This window comes from Fusarium falciforme, chromosome 8, assembly GCF_026873545.1.
Source record: "Fusarium falciforme chromosome 8, complete sequence".
Lineage (NCBI taxonomy): Eukaryota > Fungi > Ascomycota > Sordariomycetes > Hypocreales > Nectriaceae > Fusarium > Fusarium falciforme.
In genome coordinates this window covers 2,845,742-2,866,219 of record NC_070551.1, presented here as the reverse complement: position 1 = coordinate 2,866,219, position 20,478 = coordinate 2,845,742, and the positions used below count along the sequence as shown (strand labels likewise).

The window sequence follows — 20,478 nt, the reverse complement described above, 5'->3', positions numbered from 1 at the left end:
AACCAGCCCCACGCTCGGACAGACAGTTCCTGCCACAAATGGAGAGCGGATTTTGGGGACGACCTATTTTAAGGCAAGCAGCCGGCGAGAATAGAGCTGAGTCTGTGTGGAAAGAAACGCGCAGCCTAGTTAGGCTGCATGTCTGAAGCTGCGCCAACGTTCGGCTGATTCAGTAAGCCAGCGCATGAACAGGGGCATTTACTCGTTCAGATCTCGGGCTTGCGAGGAGAAAACATCGCATCGACGTTCCAAAGCAGCGGGTAGATGCGTCACTAGCCTTGCCCAACCGAGACGGTGACCCTGAACAGTTTGCAAAGCCACTACCTAGCCCGGTCAGTAGGTGTGGACAGGGGGCCCTCGATTTTCTCCCCGCCGCCGACCGGGTCTGGCCCAACACACAGCCCGATCTCTAGTGTTGATGATACGGTGACAGGCGATATCATAATGAGCACTTATGTAGCATTTGCTAAGAGACTGCTACTCTGGCGTTCTGAGCAGCAAACATTAAACCTCGGTCGGGGCTGGTAGTAGGTCATCTCTCACCTCACCTCAACATGAATTCATTCGCAGAATGGGCACCCGGGTGTTGTATCCCTTGTTTGCTACTCAACTCACAAGGTCGTCTGAGACGAAGTATAGAGAGAGACCTGGCGCAATAGAAGGAGGTTGGTAGGATGGAGGGGTTGTGCTCCAACAGCTTCCAGCCTCGCCCGCTACCCTTCAAGTCATCCAGCGCAACGTAAAAGAAGCATTCCTTTCGCCATGTCCCGGAGCCTCTGCATCCGTTACTCGGCTGTGGGGCTGAAGAACCGGGACCCTTTATTCCTAGGTTATTAGTTACCCGGAGAATATGTAAGTCTTATCGTGCATCGATCAGCGTAGGGTACGCTTATCCCCCTCCAAGTTAACGTCACTGCCGATGCCGGCACCAACACAAGCAAACTTCCAGCTACCCCTGTTGTCGCGGGGGCTTGAGGGGCGGGCCGAACTGTCCATCCGTGGGTCTACAGTAGGCAGACAGCGTCCTCGAGTTGCGCGCGCCTGACAGGGATTCAGATCCATGTTTGACTACGGCACTTGAGCACCTGAGAGGCACCACCGCCAAGGCTCCGTGATCACAGCTACTTCCTTCCAATTTCTAGGCCTACGTTCTGCGCCGAAATTCCCTGCCTCATCCTCAGTGATATACACCCGTCTAGGACGAAACGACACAGATGTAGGTGTAAGGTTGGTGACAGGAGCTCATTAGTGATGCCCTCTCTCACCCACAAGAGTCGTGCCTTTCTTGAGGCACAGGTCCGGAACCCATGGAGGTCGCACTGACCTTAGTGAAGGGATGCCAAGTACCTACCTATAGTATCCGCGCTCGCGGGAGCTTGGCCCCTCGACCTGACGACAAGTTCGCTGCCGAGTTGTCTCTTCTCTCGGCTTTCTAGTGCGAGATTGGACTGTGACAAGCACTCTTCCAATCAAGGGGTAGAAGACCGCCGCCGTTGGCAGACCGGGTATGTGGTTCCGGGGAGTACATAGAAGCGAATTCTGGAAAACGAATTCTGGCTTGCCATGCGTAGGACAGGAAATCTTGACTTACAGGGGGGCGGTCGAGAAATCCGGGGCTACAGGCGGGTTGGTGCATGCTTCTCCCAGCGTGAACACCTGCCAACGCTTGGTCTGTGTACGAGGCTTGCCGTGCGGTGTCACCGCTGAGCGGTAAAAGCATGGTCACTTCGGACAGACATTTTGGACAGATGGGCTGGAGGAGGGAATCGATCACGGCCCCAAACGCCAAGCGTCTTAAAGGAAACAGACCACGTGGAATATGATGCGCGCGAAAAGTCCGCCCCACCTTGCGCGCGGTGGTGAAATCTGGATCCACCGTGCGCGCGCTCGAAATGTTTCAATGCGCGCGAGCTTGACATTTGGGCGCGCGCCCAGTGGATCCAGATTTCTCCACCGCGCGCAAGGTGGGGCGGACTTTTCGCGCGCATGGTGGGGCAGATTTTTCGCGCGCACAGGGCCTTTCAAGCGTCCCCTTCTGGATTTTCGTCTTAAACTTCTTTTAGCAAGGTCGCCAAGAATGCTGCCACTATAGGAAGTTTCCATTTTTAAAAACGGTTCAAGATCCATCCTCGAGCAACGGCCATTCTAGGTAGTCACCTGACCCTTGACCGTACTGCTATGCTCAAGCCAATGAAGCCATCAACAAAGGCGATAACAAGCAAGATTAACCATCATGAACTATGCGATCTTGTGGTAGGACGAGGCTCTAGCTCGATTGCAAAGCTGGTTTACACCTATCACCCTGGCAGTCCCGAATCCGGGACTGCAGGGGTTTCTCCCGTCCAGATTGCCGTGGTGTAGTCCATAAGTGAATCGAGGAGAGGCGAGCTGACAGACACCCCAGCGAGGTATGGCCAATACACCTTCTGGATTGGGCCTTTCTACATCATCGCACCAATATGCAACGTGAACTCGGCTCCATCACCGGGTTGTTGTGTGAACTTCGCATCGGTCGATGTTGACCTGCATGGTCCCAGTCAAGCTTGACCGCCGCAATCCTACCCTTGGGTCTGATCTGCCACGCGTGGGCAATCAAGGCTCGCGGCCCCTGGAAAGGCAACGACGCTGGCCCTAACTTTCATCTTGAGGACCCGATGCATGCATAGCTGGTCCGGCTTTTGCGGGTCTTGTTGGCCGGGGCGTGGAGGTTTGTCAATTGCTTGTCCAGCCCAGCTTGATCTGGGTCTCCTCCTTTTCGTCTGCATCCTGTCTTGGAAAATTGGGTCAAACCGCCCGGGACATGGCCATGCATGTGTGAGCTCCCCAGATTCCCTAGGCCCAGTTCATCGGCGCGGAAGCCCGAGCTAGGGATCGAGTGAGAATAGGTGCAGGTCCGGTGCAGGCTTTACTGAGCGACAATGGTCAGCTCCAAAGGGGGCCTCGTTTCTGTCTCAGATCACCAACGCGAACTTTTGGCTCACATTGTCTATCGATCCCCCGTCCGGAGTCACGGGTGCATGACGGGCGCCGACCGTTCCACCTGGCTGAGGGTTGATTCTAACCCCAACCATCCATCCTTCCAGGGTCTTGGTAGCAGCATAAACATGAGCCCTTGAGCCCTTGAGCCAGTGAGCCAGTGAGCCCTTGAGCCAGTGAGCCAGTGAGCCAGTGAGCCAGTGAGCGATTGATCAGCGCAACCCAGGCAGTTAGGGCAGGGGTGCATCTCTAGCGCATCTCTCCCGTGCGGTCCATTGGCAATGGATCCGGAGCCCCATCGTCCAGGGACCGTAACCGCGTTGCAACAAAGCAGTCAGGCATCACAACACTACGATTTGGCAACTCCGTATCCACCCCGCAGCAACTTGTTCTTTGTTCCTAGGTCCAAGCTCTGCGGGACGTGTGGGAGCCAAGCCTCGCGATCCGACAAGGATCAAGTCACCAACTCAGAGTCGAGTCTTCAGCGGGAAATCAGGCTGGACCAGGTGCTACGTCAAACACATCAGGTCCGGCTTCAGATGAGTGCTCTTAACTTGACGCAGTAGGCAGTCTTGTTGTAGGCTATTATCATTACACAGAAATAAAGATGCCCCTAACGAATATACTCGTACCGGAATCTCATTGTGTTGTTGGTATCCCTGGCTGTTCGGGCGTTGGTGTTATTCACTGGCGACCAACGTGCTCATTAATTCTGGGTTCTGGCAAGGACTTTAGCAGCCGCTCGCCAGCCTAGGTCTTGAGGGGATGTCGTTGTTGTCAATTGCAGATTCACGGGGAAGCTACCCGAGGTGACAGGGGTCCTAACTAACACTCTAGTCAGATGTGGCCGGGTCTTATGTCTTGCGTCCGTTTCCCGGTCTGGGCTCTGGCTTTGTTGTCTCCGGCGCGGCCCAGAGATCGTTGCGGATGGGACAATCCGACGTGTCGGCGACGGCACCGGCACCTACAAGCGAGGCACAATCCAGATCCGCTGCCGTAGGGTGTGTGGACAGATTTGCCATCCCGTGTAGGGTAGGGATTAAGCCCCGGGGTAGGCGGGGTGGACTCGAATTTTGGAATGGTAGGGGGTCAACGTCAAGAATGGCACGACAAGAAGCGAATTCTGGGCTACGACTTTGGAGGGGGTGTAATGACGTTTTAGGGCGTGAGACAACACCAAGTCGCCGTGGGGGGGTATTTTCCTCAGTTGTTACAAGGTGTCAGATGCAAATTTTGGTATGGGTGACAGGGGCACTATCATAGATGCGAATTTTGGACAGCGGGTAGTCCTTCATGGGGTCCTCCATACTGACCGACCGAGCGCATTGATGCTGCAAAAGCAGTTTCCTGCCGCTCGTTCAGCTGCACCTTAATGTCTGTCGTCTGGTCGTTGTCGGAAGGTTGCCTCTTCTCGAGGATCACCTTGGCCTGACCGGAGACGAGGCGCACCACGTAGACAACAATGTCGGCCATTGTGATATAAAATTCATCACCTCCCTCTCGCTTCTGCCAGACTTTCATCAGGCAAGCAGAGCTAGAGCATTCCATCGTTGAAGCATTGTGTGATTCCTCTCTCTTCATTCAGCCAAACTCCTATTGTCTTACCATACCTCCCAAGCCTTGCCCATTTCGGGACCTTACCTTGCTGTCTTGGATATTTCCCTTGCATCTCTAGACCACTGGGTCTTACCGGCACTCATTGTTCTCACAAAGACAATATTGACTGCCCCTCATGGCCACCGACTCGGCTTCCACTGACCCTGTCCATGTGAGTGGCCACTCGAGGTCAGTCCATTACCTTCGACAGCGTCAATTCTTGCCTCATATTAACTCAGCGATAGGTCCGTTGACCACTCCTCGATGCTCTTGCCTTTCATCTACGACACATCTTCCTTTTCCGATCGTCAAGTGCAGATTGCCAACGGCGGTGCTACCCGCCCATCGACCCACGAACCTGCTTCCAGCCGTCGCAGCGCCGATGCGAGCAATCATAATAACAAGAAGAAGGATGATAAGCCTGTAGACAAGTGAGTTTATCTTTGGATCGGTCATGAGACATATAAGTGTTTCAGTGTCGGGGGGGGTTTGAGGAGAAGAGAGGCAGGCCAGGGCGACAGGAGACACTCGGGTTCATATCGCGACCTCGACTTCACGATCATTTAGCATCAGCTTTTTAGGATATACAACAACAGATTTCTGCTTTTACGGCTTGAAAGGCAGAGTACTCGTAGGTCTTGGGGACCTGAGTGAGAAGCACACGGCGAGTGTTCCAAAGCCTCTCTACTCGCAAGGGAAGGTGTGAGGGTAGCCATCTGTCGTTTCCCACTCGAGCTAGTCAGACACTCGCCATATATTCTCTAGCTCTTTGATCCTAAATGTATTATCTCGGCCTTCACTATGAAAGATCCTTCTCGTCTTATTCGCTCTGATATCTAAGTGGTAATTCTTCTCCAATCCTTAACCTTACCATTGTAATCATGCTGTCTCACCCTACCCTAAGCCTCACGAATGCTCTCAAATAATTGACTAAGTATCTACCTAAAATAAAATGCATCTATAGACACTACATGGTAGGTAGACTGAGGTTCTGTGGGAAAGGCGCACGAATGTTCCTCCAAACGTTCAGGAATTGTATTGCTCCGCTCACCGATTGCTCGCATGTCTCATCTTCTCTAGTCACGAATCATTTGATTCTGTACTCGATGGCAATACAAAAAGTTGGGATACAGGCACCTTCCTACTTGTATGCACCTGAATGTTTTTTTCGTCATTTGGCCGGCCGTAGCAAGGAACTACCCGAGCACTTATACCGACACCACGTGCGACTCGCGCACGTATGCGGAGAAGAAACGGTTTCAACAGTAGCATTGTTTCTTCCCCACTCTCCCTCTTTTCCGCCTTAATTGTTGAGATCGACAGACTTCGTATAGGTAGGTCGCTCTCAACTTCTCAACACCGACGACATGCAGCAATAAGCATCACTGGGTAGAGCGGTTGGAGGCGACTGGCCCAAAGTGCACCTTGATTACAGTTCCCTTGACTCAGTAACGTGGTCAACGCACGTTGATGGCCCATGTTCAGCTGAGCGTAAGCTCAAGCTCGGCAACCTCCATCCAATACGAAACCTTGGATTTCTTCGGGCTTGTACAATTGCTGATCGGTTTCTAAATGCAGGCACGCGGTGTTTGCTACCTGCAGGTGGTCTTGGCATGCCCCCGTCAAAATAGGGTCAGATTTGATGCTCGTCCAAGTCCAGAGCGGGCAGGCTAGGACCAAAATCCGGGACAGAAAACGGTGAGAGCTAGCTGGCCAACTGGGCCTTCTGGCAAAGAGCTATCGCCCATATTCAACTCGCAAGAGCGAGATGGGTACAGCTACGGTCAGTGATGCCAAGCCATGGGTCGAAGCGTAACATGATAGAACCCGGAATCACTGGGTCATATCTTTGATCCTGTTGCCAAACGTTGAAGATTCAATAATGTCCCATCCCAAACGGGAGATGGGAAGGTGCTAGTGTGCGTGCCTACCAAAAACAGTTCGGCAAACGCCGTCACCGTATCGGCCGCATAAGCCACGGCGCACACGCAGAAAGGTGGCTGCAACGGCGGCTGACTCCTTGAATCAGCCACTTGCGCCACTGCCACGCGAGATGATCTAGCAAAGTTTGTCCGTCACGAAATATCAAGGCGAAGAAAAAAAGTAGGACGAGGAGATGATGAATGGGCGTGGTTTTTTCTAGGTGTACCGTTCCGAAACGGAACCTATATACTCACCCCCTCAGGGGTTCCTTCCGTTCTAGACGGAGGCCAGGCACCTTCCAAAACAGGCGAGGGAGTCGATCGATTGGAGGTCGCACCCCCTTGGTCCGTGCTCTTCCCCAGAGGCCCTGGCTTTGATAGCTCTGATTGCGTAACGAGCCGTCCAGAGGAAGCTTGAAAATAAATGCCCGGTTGGCATCAACGGGAATGCTAAACCACCGCGAAAGAGCCATGGCTAGCTGTAAGCGAGCGCATCTTTTCTTTTTCAAGGCGGATAGTGGAAGTTGCTTATCATGACACTCCTGTGCTTGTTTTCTTTGTCCCTCTGGCCCCTGGCCAACCCTTCTCTCCCTGTCTAGTCTTCCAGTACAAGTATGGGTCCTTCTGCCACCCATTGTCGGAGCGCAAAGGTGATGGAGAGTGCCAACGACGATAATATTTTCTCCTCCTTGCCTTTAACTGTTAAACAACTTCCAGCGAAGATTATGCGAGTATGACAGCTATAGTGCTCTCTCTTCTTACTCACCTGATCGACCAGTTGGCCTCGTCGAGTTAACCACGGTCTGGTGGCAGCACTCGGGCATTCGGGCAGGGATTCTGCAGTCTTCGGTCTCTGGATGGATTGAAACGTGAAACGGGCCAACACCCCACGTAGGTAACGAGCGCGTCATCGTGCGCAGATTCGACCCGAGTTGGAGTTGACTAGGATCAAATATCTTGGAGCCAATCGAGCGGTAAAGCTCGGAGATCCTCTCCAAGGCGGGTCTGCAGAGTCTAGGATGTACCCCTGCGACCAGGACTAGCAATTGCTTTTTTCTTGTCCCTTCCTGGAATGCAACATTCCCAATCCAGACTCGGAACTCCTCATGGCGAACGGAGGAAAGAAAAACATCAATGATATGATTCATTCAGATGTATGTTGGTTGTACCCTTCGTTAGTCCTGCTGGAGTTATGTATCGTCGGGATGTAAGGATGCGGACGCTTTTTCGTGTGAGGTGCATGGCTATGGCCGCGAACCAGAACGAGCATGATCGCAATATAAAACTCACCATTTCTCGCGCTTTCCTTTCCTATTTTTTGTCTTAATTTTTTTTTTGAAGGACTTTATCTGAAACCAGCATTAGATCATTTCATCATTAGGGCATCGTGACATTTCTCTTCGCCGTCTAGTCGGAGTAACTCTCAGACCTTCTTCCCCATCCTGATTCCATTAGACCTCCTGGCATACCCTCTAATTTTCCCGGCCGCTCGAATTCTGTCTTTTAGGACCCACTATTCTCCGATATAACATCGTTTGTTCACCATGGCCTCCAACCCAACTCCTGCCGATAGGGGTTATGCACGTGGACAAGATGGCCTGTCAGTCCATGACCCTTCCCATGGTCAACGGTATTCCATATTGATCTTCTAGGCCTGTTTCCGACTCCCTGATGCTGATTCGTTTCATCTTCGGCATTTCTTCCTTCTCGGACATCCTGACCCAGCTTACTATCGTCAGCTCCACCACGGAGCTCGTCCTTGAAGAGGGCCATGAAGGTACCACCAAACGTACCAGTAACGATACAAACAAGAAGGGGAAAGCCGACAAGCCCGCAGGAAAATGAGTCCATCTCAGGCATTTTTCAGTTAGGTCGCAATAGATGGAGGGGCGTTTCAAGGTCTAGACGACAAAAGCAGCAGGGGGAACATAAATGACTAAGGATACTTGAACCTATGGGGATAGCCCTTTCCGTTGTTTCATTAAAATTTAGTTAAATAAAAACTATAATCCCATGCTTCTTATTATTCCAGTTTGAAGGTTGATAGATCGTGGATTCAGCGCACCGACGGACTGAGGGCAAGCATTGGAGGGGCTTCTGTGTGTCAACGAGTAACCTTTCTGTGGCCTGGTACTTATTTGCCCTAACAATTCCTCTAGCCACCCCCCATTCTCTCTTCTTCCCTAGGAAGCTGTGGGAGTCAGTACGTGTCACCTGTCACTCAAGGTGATCGGGCTCAGCAATCTGGTCTCATCATGCCTCCTCTATCGACATGTCTGATCTCGCTAACCCGTCAATTTGTGTCAACTCATCCTAAATACAATGCCAACAGGCCAGCATTGTGTCTCGAGGGAACATTCCACCTCCTATTCGCTCCCAATCCTACGTTTTGACGTTCTATGCTCGTTGTCGCTCACATGAATAAGCGATCATGCACTCCCTAGAATGAGGCCTGCCCTTGCTCTGCAATGTTACTCTGCCACTGGTGGCATTCGTGTGTAGAGTCTTGATCTCTTAATCTTGTTGATTAACACCGACTGCACGCAATTGCGATAGCCTGGGCTGGACTGCATACAGTTCAGGATCTCAACGAAGCCAGCCACCCCTCAACCGTACAGCCATGTCGATCTGGCTCACATAGCACTCACCTTCCTTTAAGATAACAAGAAAAAATCTTGAGTCTTTTGTGAATGACTGAGACATATATTCATGAAAGGTCAATACTTGAGCCATGAGGCTTAGATGTGGAGCTTCCGGGGTGACTTGACACCGCCTTGTTCTATTACCTAGACTATTTCTCCCTCTCGATTCATACTTTTTTCAGAGAAGATACCTAATATGTATGGTATTCGGATTTAACCTTGGAAACTTTGTGTTGTTGGTATATCAACGAGATATCGATGAGTGTCATGGAACTCGTAGCATTTGGATTATCTGTTCATGGATAACTGGGGGACACGAGCCCCAACACTTGCCAACATCGTGCTCAGAAAGAAATTCCCCGCAGCATATCGATGGGGCGCTGAGGACGGCCCATCTCGAGGCAAATAGTTCTTGAGAAGACAACTGAGGGCTGCATGAAGCCGCGCTGATGTTCGGCTGATCCAATAAGTCCGCGTAAGAACAGTGGCAGTGACATTTACTCCTCAAGATCTCCAGCCAGTGAGGGTGTAACATCTCATCGACGTTCCAGGATAGCCGGCAGATGCGTCGCTAGCCTTCCCCAGCCGAGGGGGGAGGTTCGATTTCATCCCAGCCGACTGCGTCTAGCCCAAGAGACTTTCCAAAGACTCCTCTTGATATGGCCACCCACTCTCGAGCGTTGATGGTATGGAGAGGTGAGGTTAGTCCCAGTCAAGAGAGACGCTTATCAAGATATAATAGACCATGCTTGGTACTGACAGCGTTGCGCCTGGTCCAAGAAGCAACCCAGAGCCACTACACCACATAATTTCCTCCTGGACATCTCCGTAGGTCAATGTTATCATGACTCGCTCAGTGGTCAGGACAGTAGGTACGATGATGCAGAGCCATCCATTGGGAGTGGCCATTGCACCAGACTCGTGTCGAAAGTAGAATTGGATCACACGAGAAATCCCTGGGCTTAGAATATCCGATCGCACCTCATTAATCAGCATCCTTCTTCACATTGCCAGTGGAAGGCGAACGTACTAGTTCATCGTAGACGTGCCTAACAACGATACTGAGGCGCGGAGTCCAGCTAAATCTAAAAACAACTGCATTGTGTACGTCTTGACGAACACAGTTATCCTGCTCCTCGCCTGCCGAGGCTGCCTCTTTCTGGATACCCTCTGGGATATCAAATACCTTGTAGCCAGTAATGCGGTCAGGAATGGTGAAGATGACGTCGGCGTGGAGGTACTCAAACAGATCAACATCGTCAAACCAAACATCCCGGATGGTATCATAGAGGCCCTTTCTTACTGAATGAGAAGCTGGGAGGACGTGGGACAGTGTTTTCCTATTTTCGAGGGCCGAGGCTAGCCTGAGGTACTCGGACTTCGGGAGAGCGTTGACATTGAGGGCCTCGTGAACTTTTTTATAGCTGCTATAATAAGCCAGACTGTACTTGAGGGGAGGGGGCACATACGTGTATTGTTGAGGGTATCGAAGTACAATTAAGTCTGGCGGGGAGAGAGGAAAAGATGCTTGCTCCTTAGATATCATCTTGCTTGTAGAGAAGCATGACTTGAATCTTTCTTTGTCTTGCCTGAAGTATTTGAGTAGGCTTATTTTGAGAGGTGCTAATCATTAGCCCTTAAGCAACCAGTAAGTGCTTTTCTTACTTACCATAAAGCAACATAATCTCAAAGACGCGGTGCTGCAAGATGGGATATAATTCATCCATCAAGGATATTATATCCTGCACCACAGACATGTTGCGGTCAATAGTAAGTTCAGAGAGGTGCTCATCATGAACACGGTCCCGATATTTGCTATATTTAGCCTCATCTCCGCAGTATCGATCCACGCAACAGACTGCGAGATGCATAAACTTCCGCAAGTCCCCAGGTAGTGATGGATCGTCCTTGATTATGGCTGATACCTTTGCGTGGATTTCTTCTGGGGTTGAGAAGCCGTGTCTCTCCCTTGCTTCTCGCCACTGGTCCTCGTCTTGGGGAATGCATTCGCGAAGTCTTGTGAATGCCTCTTGCCGTGGATCCCGGCGTTCCGAGACCGAGTGCAGGACTCCGGACTGAGACCGGCTGGCGGATCCCTGTCCCGGGCCGGTTAGTGTTTGCTGTCGCCCGCTCATCGCTTCGACGTTGCGCAGGCCGAGCGCTTCAACAATCTTGGGAAGAGTAAGGACAGGTTTACGTGACGCGGAGAGGGGTACAGACAGGCCGTTGGTGGTTCAATGGGGTTGTGAACACAAATGAAGAATCCTTCCTAAATGGCCGAATAGTGGATTCCGGGGGGCCCAAACTCGTGCCTTTCCTAAAATGGCCGAATAATGGGGCGGCTGCAAGGATGGTTGGTGGGTGATGTCGTTGGCACATCTCGCACGACTATCACCCTCACCTCAAGGATTGGGGGATCGAGCTCAAGCTTTTCCTCAATGATACGAATAGTGGATCGGTGGATCGATGCTGGGTGTCCTCCTTATCAACCTATTCAACAATGGCAGCCGTCTTGACATAAAAGTGTCACATCCCGCTCGCTTTTTCCATGCCCCTTAGCTTTCAGGAACCATAGACAAGCGGAATTGAAGCCTTTCATTCTTTGAGCATTGCTCTTCCTCTCCCTTCGTTCATTCAGGCCCTATCGTCCCACCCTCCCAAGCCTTCGCCATTCCCAAACCATACCACGCCTTCGTGGAGACACTCCCTCTCCTTTCCAGTCAGCTATTACTTTCACGTACCTGATTCTTCCTCAGGACGCTATTAATTACCCCTTATGACTATCGACCTATCTTCCACTGATGCTGGTCGTGTCAATGACAACTTGCCGTCAGTCCATAAACCTTGGCAAGGTCAAACTTCCAATATCACCTACTAACCCAATCATAGGGCCGAAAAAGACTTCTCGATGCTCTTGCCGTTCATCTACGACACGTCTTCATTTTCTGATCGTCAAGTCCAAATTGCCAACGCCGATATCACCATCGCGTCGACCCCCGCGAAGGGCCATGCGCCTCCACTCAGCCACCCCAGCACCGATTCGACCGATCATACAAAGGGTAAGAAGAGCGGCAAGCCTGTTGACAAGTGATTGAATGTCGAGTATAGTCCAGGCGAGCCATGGCTCAGAGAGTAGTGTTTCAATGTTTGGGGGCGGGGAAACTAGAACGACTGGAGACAATTGAGCTTTGGTCAATAGCTACATCTTAACATTCATTCAATATTGACTTCGTGAGATTGGCTATAACCGTCCCTGATAATCATGGCCAAAAAAGCGATTGCGAAAAGGTGGTGCTGACCCGGTTGGGGAGGAGCGAGTTCAGGCACGGAGACAAGGGGTGATTTCTTGCCGCTGAGAGGGGATTGAGAGAAAGAAAAGTAGAGAACAAGCGAGGGAAACGAGGACGGTCAAAGGATCGAGCGTGAGAAAGAAGAAAGAAGAGGGAGACAACATGGCATGTTTAAAAAGCGATGGAAATAAGTGCAAAATGGTGTCAGGCCGCACGCCAAAGGGTGAAAAAAAAAAAAAGGCCGGTGGTCTACGAACCTTGTGCCCCTCTGCTTACAAGCCATTGTTGGAGTATTACCATCTGCCACTTGTTGAGACTAGGCTGCGTCACTGGCAGTGTGTTAGGAGGTTCCCGCTCCACCGACAATTCACTCAGATGTTTAGTTGGCCATCTGGAGACCCCTGTGTCTTATTTACACCGAAAGAGACACAGGGGTCCCATGTCTTGAGAAATTCGGACATCTGAACGGACCCTGCGGGCTCCGCAGTTAGCTCCCGCACGCCGTTCGGGAGACGGACTGGATCCCCACACTCGCTTACATCCGCCCGGCTTGTGGGGTTGGACCCAAGGACATGGGTCAGCAGTTGAAACGGTGGGAGCTCAGCGGAGCTACAGGTTGAGAAAATGGGAAAAGGTCATCATGATCCATTCTGATGGATGACCTTTACCGACCCTTCATGCCATTTTTGAAGCGCAAGACAAGTCCAACCTCCATAAAGAACCGGCAGTTTGGCTATAAGATTGCCGACACGTAGATCATGTCCCATGTTACTTTGACAGTCAGATCGCTTGTCAGCAAGTTGAGGCTTGAGCATCTGCCACTGTCCCAAGCCCCCTCATTACGTAGCTATTCTCACCGTTTTGAAGATGGAGTGAAGAGAGGAGACAAGACCTTTCTGTCGGACTTGTGATGATGTCAAGAAAGGGCGGATGCAAAAGCAGCTCCACCGTCTCAACCGGCCTCATGGGGAAAACGGCATGCGAGAGGGTCGGGCTCCGGTGCAATCAGAGGCCACGCAATGGATCATTCGATCAAGGCTGCAGACCCCCTGACTTGTCGAGCAAGACGTGGCACTGAAAGGAGCTGTATGTTCCCCCCACGCTGAGGCAGAGCCTGTGAGCCGCCTGCTCGGTAGATTTGGTCGTGCTACGGCCAATGACTTCAGATGGGGGGATGGTCTGAGCAATGCCTGACTACATTCCACGATCTCTTTTCCCGGGGATGCTGCACGACCGGCACTAAGCGAGCGCGTTCCGCAGAGCAGTGAAGAGACGGACGGCCACTTGCGCCCGTCTTGCCCCGACCAATCTCGATACAGTCAGTTGTGCTGGCGTGGATGCAATCACAAGCAACCTCATTGAGTAATAGTGAAGTGAACGGATGGGCTGGTAGTTACTTTTTCCATGTTTTTCGTACCCAAGTTTGTTTCTTGCATCACACATTTGTGATTTCACCGAACAGACCTTGTGTTTATCCAGCGGACATGCAACTGCATGACTGTCGATCTTTGAGCACACCTGACAGTAGAGACGTTTCACACCCGAAATTTGGGAGAGAATAGACACGCGACATTGGATTATTTCTTCCGGCCACCCGATTCGTTTTCAACCGAGGCGTTCACAACGTGCCGTCATTCGTCAAGCTATCCTCTTTCTTGAGTCGATCGCGCGACCGCCCGGAATCATCAAGCTGGGCTGGAGAGCCTCAATTGCCAACTCAGCGTCGGCGTAGGTCGCAAGCTCCACTCCATGCCAGCCCACTGGGACGAACATTAGTTCAGAATATCAATTTAGCCCATACTCCCTGCCGACGTTTGAATTGTCCTCTTGGTACGAATGGAAATTTGGAAAAAGATGGCTGTCACCGTCATCTTCCTTCTATGAGCAGGCTCAATGCGGAATATCCATCGCTGCGCTTCACTCTCTCGCTCGCTGGCCATAAATCTAGACCTCCGGAGATCTTCGCTTTCAGAAGAGATCAATTTTGATCTTAGCCTAGCCTCCATGCCACTTGATGCCACTCGGAGAAGCTGAAGCGGTCAGGTCGGGGGGGGGGGGGGGTTGCTGCATGTTGCGTTTCGAATACTACCTCTGCACCTTGCCTGCAAGCATATTCGGCGGACGCTGTCAGCCCCCTCGCACCCTCGACAATCCTTCGTTCCGAGCTTCTTCGAGCCCTTGACTAAGCACCTTGCTTGTAAGCATATTCGTCGGACGCTGTCAGCCCCTTCACACCCGCGACAATCCTTTGATGGATAACTCGACAGCCCCACCAGTGTGCAGAACTGAGGCACCAGCACTAGCAAGGATCCCGCCGGGGTCCTTGTCGTTTCCGTTTTTGGCGCTTGTATGCGACTGTCCTCCTGCCAAGAGGCTTGAGCAGGGCAGTGACGGTGAGTTGGAAATCCACGATGCTGACGAGTATGATGTTCAAGTTGTGCACCAACCAACCCCCCCCCAGTGGCTCATTTAGCCGCAGGTTGGGCACTCGTAATTCGTCACTGAGCCTAGGATTGCGGCGGTTGCCTCGTCTCGTGCCTGAGGCTGACCTCTCGATGGACAAGATACCTTTTGCGGACAAGAAACCGTGAGAGAGGTGATAATATAAAGCCTTAGGGCTTCGCGCATCTCTTCAATTTATTTTATAAGAGTCATAAACAAGCGAAGTCCAACAATCGAAGAATCTTAAGCATCGGGACGTTCCTCTTGATCCAGCCAAAGCCTTGCCATTCAGAACTCTCATACCTTCTTCGCATTTCTTCACTCCATCAAACCTTCTTGTACATTTTAAAACCACCCCTACCTCTCAGAACCCACCTGCAGTATTGGACTTGCTGTCTCCCGAGACAACTCTGACTGCCTCTCATGGACCCCAAGCAAGCTTCCAGGGATGTGGACTCGAACAGCGAGGATGACATGATGTAGGTCCATGTCCCTTCACAGGGTCAAACTTTATCTCCTGTTAACCCTTTACAGGTGTCCCAACGACTTCTCGGTTCTGACACAATTCATCTACGACACCTCTTCCTTCTCTGATCGTCTGGTCCAGCTCGCAACTATCGATACAGCCACCGAGCCGGCCCGAGAAGAGGACCACAAGCCCGCTTCTGGCCTCGCTAAAGCCGACACGTCCGATGAGAAGAAGGATATCGAGTCTACGAGGAGTTTATTCTATCATGAGCACATTATAGTCGAGTAGCGGCAAATGGAGTGGGTGGCTTGTCAAGGCGCAGAGAGAAAAAGACAGTGCAAGTTGCTGGACGCACGTGAGCTTGCGAACCTACCTAGACAATTTCTTGCTTTCCTTCAAAAAAAGGAAAAAAAAAAAAGAAATCGATCTTTTAGAAGCTACCAAAATGGGAAGGGCGCCTTCTGTCTGCTGCGGTGTATGCTGTACCTAGTTTAGCTGTGACAGAAACAAACGGTTCTGCTGGGTTGCAATTTGTCATCTGCAACTTGATTCGACAAGCCTCAACAACGTCCTACATGCATCCAACCAAATCCGTATACTTGGGTTCCCAAAGCATTTGGGCCTGTGCCCGTCACTCGCAAATACAATTCACTCCCGAGAGCGAGGTTCGCCCTCCACGCCAACGGCCTCGTCCAAACATTCCGTCCAGATGCAGCCATCCCAAGCCCACCCACTTACACCTTATGCCACGTGCCCCAAAGCGAGGAGACCAAGAAATATTTTCCCTCCATCCAGCTGAGGAATTGTTTCACATTCGTGTTATTGGGTGAGCCGGGGTACTGGTGTGGTGATTCTGGAATGTCTGGCGGTTGACTCGTGCTGCTTGGCAACCTGCCATGCTTGTCAAGAGATGAATGAGACATCAGAACAGCAACAAAGTTCACGCCTCTATACTGGCGCATGTCATTCTGGCAACCCGCGTGGGGGCCCGGGGCTCTCCTCTCCATCCCAAAGTTGATGTCATGGAAGAGGGAGCAGGGGTACAAGCGCCAAGCTTGGACGACCGGTATTAACGTTGAGACCGGCAGAACCACCACGTTTGAGGCCCTTGATCACGCAGCGTGTTCCACGAACATGGCGTCAGCCACGCTGATGCTTGGCGTACGAGAGGCGCCACTGAGAACAGCTGAATCACATTCAGCGTTCAGACAGGTCAGTATTGCCTGTTCCTCTCACCTTGTCGCAGCTAAACGGACCCCGATTGAGCAGTTGATAACCCACTGCCCGCGCCATGCAGAGACAGGGGTGGGCGAGATCTTTGGTTAAATAGTGACAGGTCATAAATCCACATCTTGACCGTTGATGGCAGCCGAGGTATCCACCACGCCCACATTCTCCGATGGCAGTTCGCCTCGAATTTTCCCGCATCTCACCGGTCATTTTGTGTGTCTGATGATCTGAGATGCTAGGTCATAATGAGCACTCAGATATGACATCTGCAAAGACACATGGACAAGTCCTGCGGGAAACTTAATTGAGGCCCCTTGAATGAGCCATGTCGATTCCCCTTTCTCCTCATCTCACCATGACCTCACCCGAAGCGCTCATGAGGTTCAGCTCCGAAGTGCTTGGTACTGTTTGTTTTCTCAGGCATCGAAGTCTCATGAGACGAACACATTCATGCACAGCGTCAATGCAAGATGCCACCATGCAGGCATCTCACCCCAGGGTGTGCCTCAGATCCAGTACCCCGTCCCAGGGTTTGGCTTGTCTTGGACCCGCCCGTTCCCTTAGGCATCTCACATCACAGAATCGGAACTTGATGCATCATTTCTTACACCGCGTGCCAGGAACTTTACCGCCTTGACCCGTCTTTATGGTCAAATCGGGCCCCACCATTCCCGAGTTGCCTTGGACTGCGCTGGTGATGCATCGTGTGTAAACCGCCTTGTAGCACGTCCACAAGTGTGGAGTGGGAACGCTTGTCCCTCCCCTCGCCAGGAGCTTGTGTGATCTGTCACCTCCCGTATCTACACTAAGCATTCTTCAGGAAATGGTTCATCTTTTGGCTTCCGAGATGCACAGCTTTGCCGATTCCTCCCTTGTTCTCAGTACTTGCCTTATTATCTCTGGTTGCCTTGTCTGGTTTTCGAGCTTCCCAACCATGGTATTACATCGATGTATCGCTATAAAGACCTGCATCTTCTCCATTTGGGTGGCTCAACTCCTCTCATTCCCACATCGCATCGGAAGAAAGAGTCGCGTTATCCCAACGATTGTCTATGGCAGCCTATACCCATCATCTCACGACTCGCCCGACTCAACGTACAGTCACCTATTCACTTCTAGCTTGATCTCTAAGCCCACTGCTATCTCACGAGAATCCGATTGCACCAGACCCATCTTTCCAAAATCCGACCGCCTTTCGGTCTCTCTGCTCGCTTCTCAAAGATCCAAGATGGACCCAACGGGCCCTCCCCCCAAGGTGTAAGCCGTCCAGTCTGGCCTTGTGGCTTGATATTGACAGCCTTCAGTCCCGTCCAGGATGGCTCGATGCTTGCTTCCTTCATCTACGGCACTTCATCACTCCAAGACCGCCTGATTCAGGGCACCATCATGGCTAGTACAGCGACAGGTGTACAAAAGGTCCCCCGGAGTATGTCTCGGGAGAAAACGGGGAAGACTTCAGAGGTGGCCAAACTATAAATTGAGGTTATGGCTCTGTGGAGAGAGCCTGAAAACAATACAAGCATTGATTGTAAGAGTTTAGTGGAGGTTGCATCTTGTCTGAGATTATTCCTCCTTCTTCTGAGAATAACACCACATGACGAGGTGAAGGGATATTGATGAGGGTTCCCTAAGGTGGGTAGCTATTCTCACCATGAATGAAGTATATGATCTCTTGTTTGTTTGCATGTGAGTCAGTGTCGTTGTTGTGTTCATGACCAGGCAGTATCCTATCGCACGTCCTGCTATTGGAGGTCGCCACGTCACTGTCCGAAGCGGCTCTCACATTTATTCTGCAACATCCCGAAGATGTAGGCTTTGCACTGCGCTTGAAGCGACTCTCCGGCTTACCGTAGTGCAGGGTGCACCGCCGTACTGAGATGTATGTTTCCCCCACCAGTTCCAGCAACGCATGCCGCTACCCGAGGGAAGGCGTTGTCTGTCCAATGCCCCGGTAGGTATCATGGAACAGATCTTTCAGGTGTGCCACAAAGACTTGTCTTACAAAGTATCCGACGTCGTATGTTCCATTTTCTGGTTCATAAGGCTATGCACATCAGTTACATGCAACCATCTCAGCACCCGTTGGGCGGAGAGCTCATGCAGAGATACCGGATATCTCCGAGTCTGACAACCGAGCCGGTAGGCGAGAAGCTGCATATGCGTAGGCATGCGCGTTTATACGTTGGCCTACCTAATCGAGATGATGCCTGTGAGGCTACTCCTTGGTTGCGTGGCCTTGGCACACAAGAGCTGTGCCAAAGGGTACACCATGGAACAGCCACGACTAACACGCGAGGATCGGAACGGCTCCGCGGCAGAGCCTCACATTTCATGCCAATCAGAAATTTTGTACCTGCTTGGCTCCGCTTGAGTGGTTCGGTTGAAAGCTCGACACGGGCTGCAGAACACAAATCGGCTACGGGTTTTCGGAGCGGTGCGTTGAGCCGGAGTCACACAGGAGTAATCCTAATAAACGGCCACAAAATTGGAAAATGCACTGTCCTACGATCAATATGTGAGATTAATCTTGAGGGATAAAGTTTATGCATGTGTTGGATCCGATTGGATGAAGACAGACCGTTTCATTACACAAATATTCAGAAGTGAGTGTTTCAACTTATTTCTCTAATCCTAACACTAACCTGCCACATAACACATAGATTTATTGAATAGTCAAGTTGCTGTGTTGAATATATACACCCTAATTAGACGTATGTAATGCAGGTTCATAGTTCTTGGACCCATCCCAGCCATACATGCTGATTGCATGATGCAGGCTTCAACTCTAAACATGTCCAAGGTTTATACGTTCCCAACACGGCATATAAATACCAATTATCCCAAGATTCATACTTGTCTTGTATCTTCCAGCAATAAAATCTTGATCCATCCCTCCAACCATAGCAGCCATGACCAGTCTCCCGCCCCCAGCGTACGAAGAGGTGGTTACCCGTCGAGTGGACGAGCATTACTTGACTTGTACGCGGCCTACAAATGAAGGGGCGCTCAAATCCCACATGAAGCATCGAGTTGGTACCTTTTCCGTGAGAGGCTGGATTGCCAGCAATGGCGGTACCACTGTCGCAGTAGGCCATTGGTGGATGGATGGAGGAAAACGCAAAACTTGGGAGGCGTGCAAACCAATCGAGGACCACATTGCAAAGCCAACCCAAGATCGAAGTACGAAGGAAAAGTTGGTCCAATGGCTCCGTACCTTACGCAGTCAGCGTATCGAACAAGAGGCGGCATCCATTTTCGCAGTGAACGGAACGCCCATACAGCCAGGCGAGGTTGAGTATACCATCCTTAGTCCCACTGACACGACAGGATCGGGCGAGTACGACTGGACTGAGAAATGGGGGTGGAAGGTGAAGCTTAGGGCATATACCTATGCCAAGCATGTGGGATGCTCCCGGTGGACAATAACATGCCGTATGTTCCTCGACGACCTACCATCCCTGTTGCAAGCGGGCGGCATCTCTTGGAAAGATGACATGGTAGATATCGATGATGATCGCTTCGACGAGGACTCATTCCCAAATCGCCGGTGGAATTGGGTGCGATCATATTTATGTTGGCCATCGTCGGCATCTGGGCGAAAGTGGAAAGCCAGTGTTGATGAAAGACACCGGGAGCAATCATCACTTGAACGAGATTTCCGGTATCGCCTCTCTACAGGGACAGTCTACAGGTAAGTACTTTTCTCCAGGCCCCTCCATACCAAGACTTGACTGACTTGTGTACCAAGGGCTCAAATATCTCAGAGAACGGGACCTAGGAAGTACAAAACGGTCATGATATATGATCTCGATACGGTCTATGCGAACGACATTTCGGGAGAGCGAGTAGAGGTCTGGCATGATGGTCTTGCCGAGAGGTTTGCCCAATTCATACGCCCGTTGGTGCCCTGA

The 20,478-nt window shown here is 51.3% G+C and overlaps 1 protein-coding gene and 1 pseudogene across 2 annotated transcripts, besides 1 other annotated feature; one reads left to right on the top strand and one right to left on the bottom strand.

Annotated features, from left to right (window-relative positions):
* Positions 1 to 9,838: 9,838 nt before the first annotated feature.
* NCS54_01068600 lies at positions 9,839 to 11,307 on the bottom strand (annotated as a pseudogene). The gene is made up of 3 exons: positions 10,806 to 11,307; positions 10,167 to 10,759; positions 9,839 to 10,117 (listed from the first exon to the last, which is right to left on the bottom strand).
* Positions 9,839 to 11,307: a sequence feature.
* Positions 11,308 to 19,476: 8,169 nt separating this feature from the next.
* On the top strand, positions 19,477 to 20,478 carry NCS54_01068500 (Hypothetical protein; the record flags this gene model as incomplete). The annotated part of the gene is made up of 2 exons (XM_053155986.1): positions 19,477 to 20,258; positions 20,316 to 20,478. The coding sequence occupies 2 exons, from the start codon at positions 19,477 to 19,479 to the stop codon at positions 20,476 to 20,478; spliced, it is 945 nt and encodes a 314-aa protein (XP_053011961.1).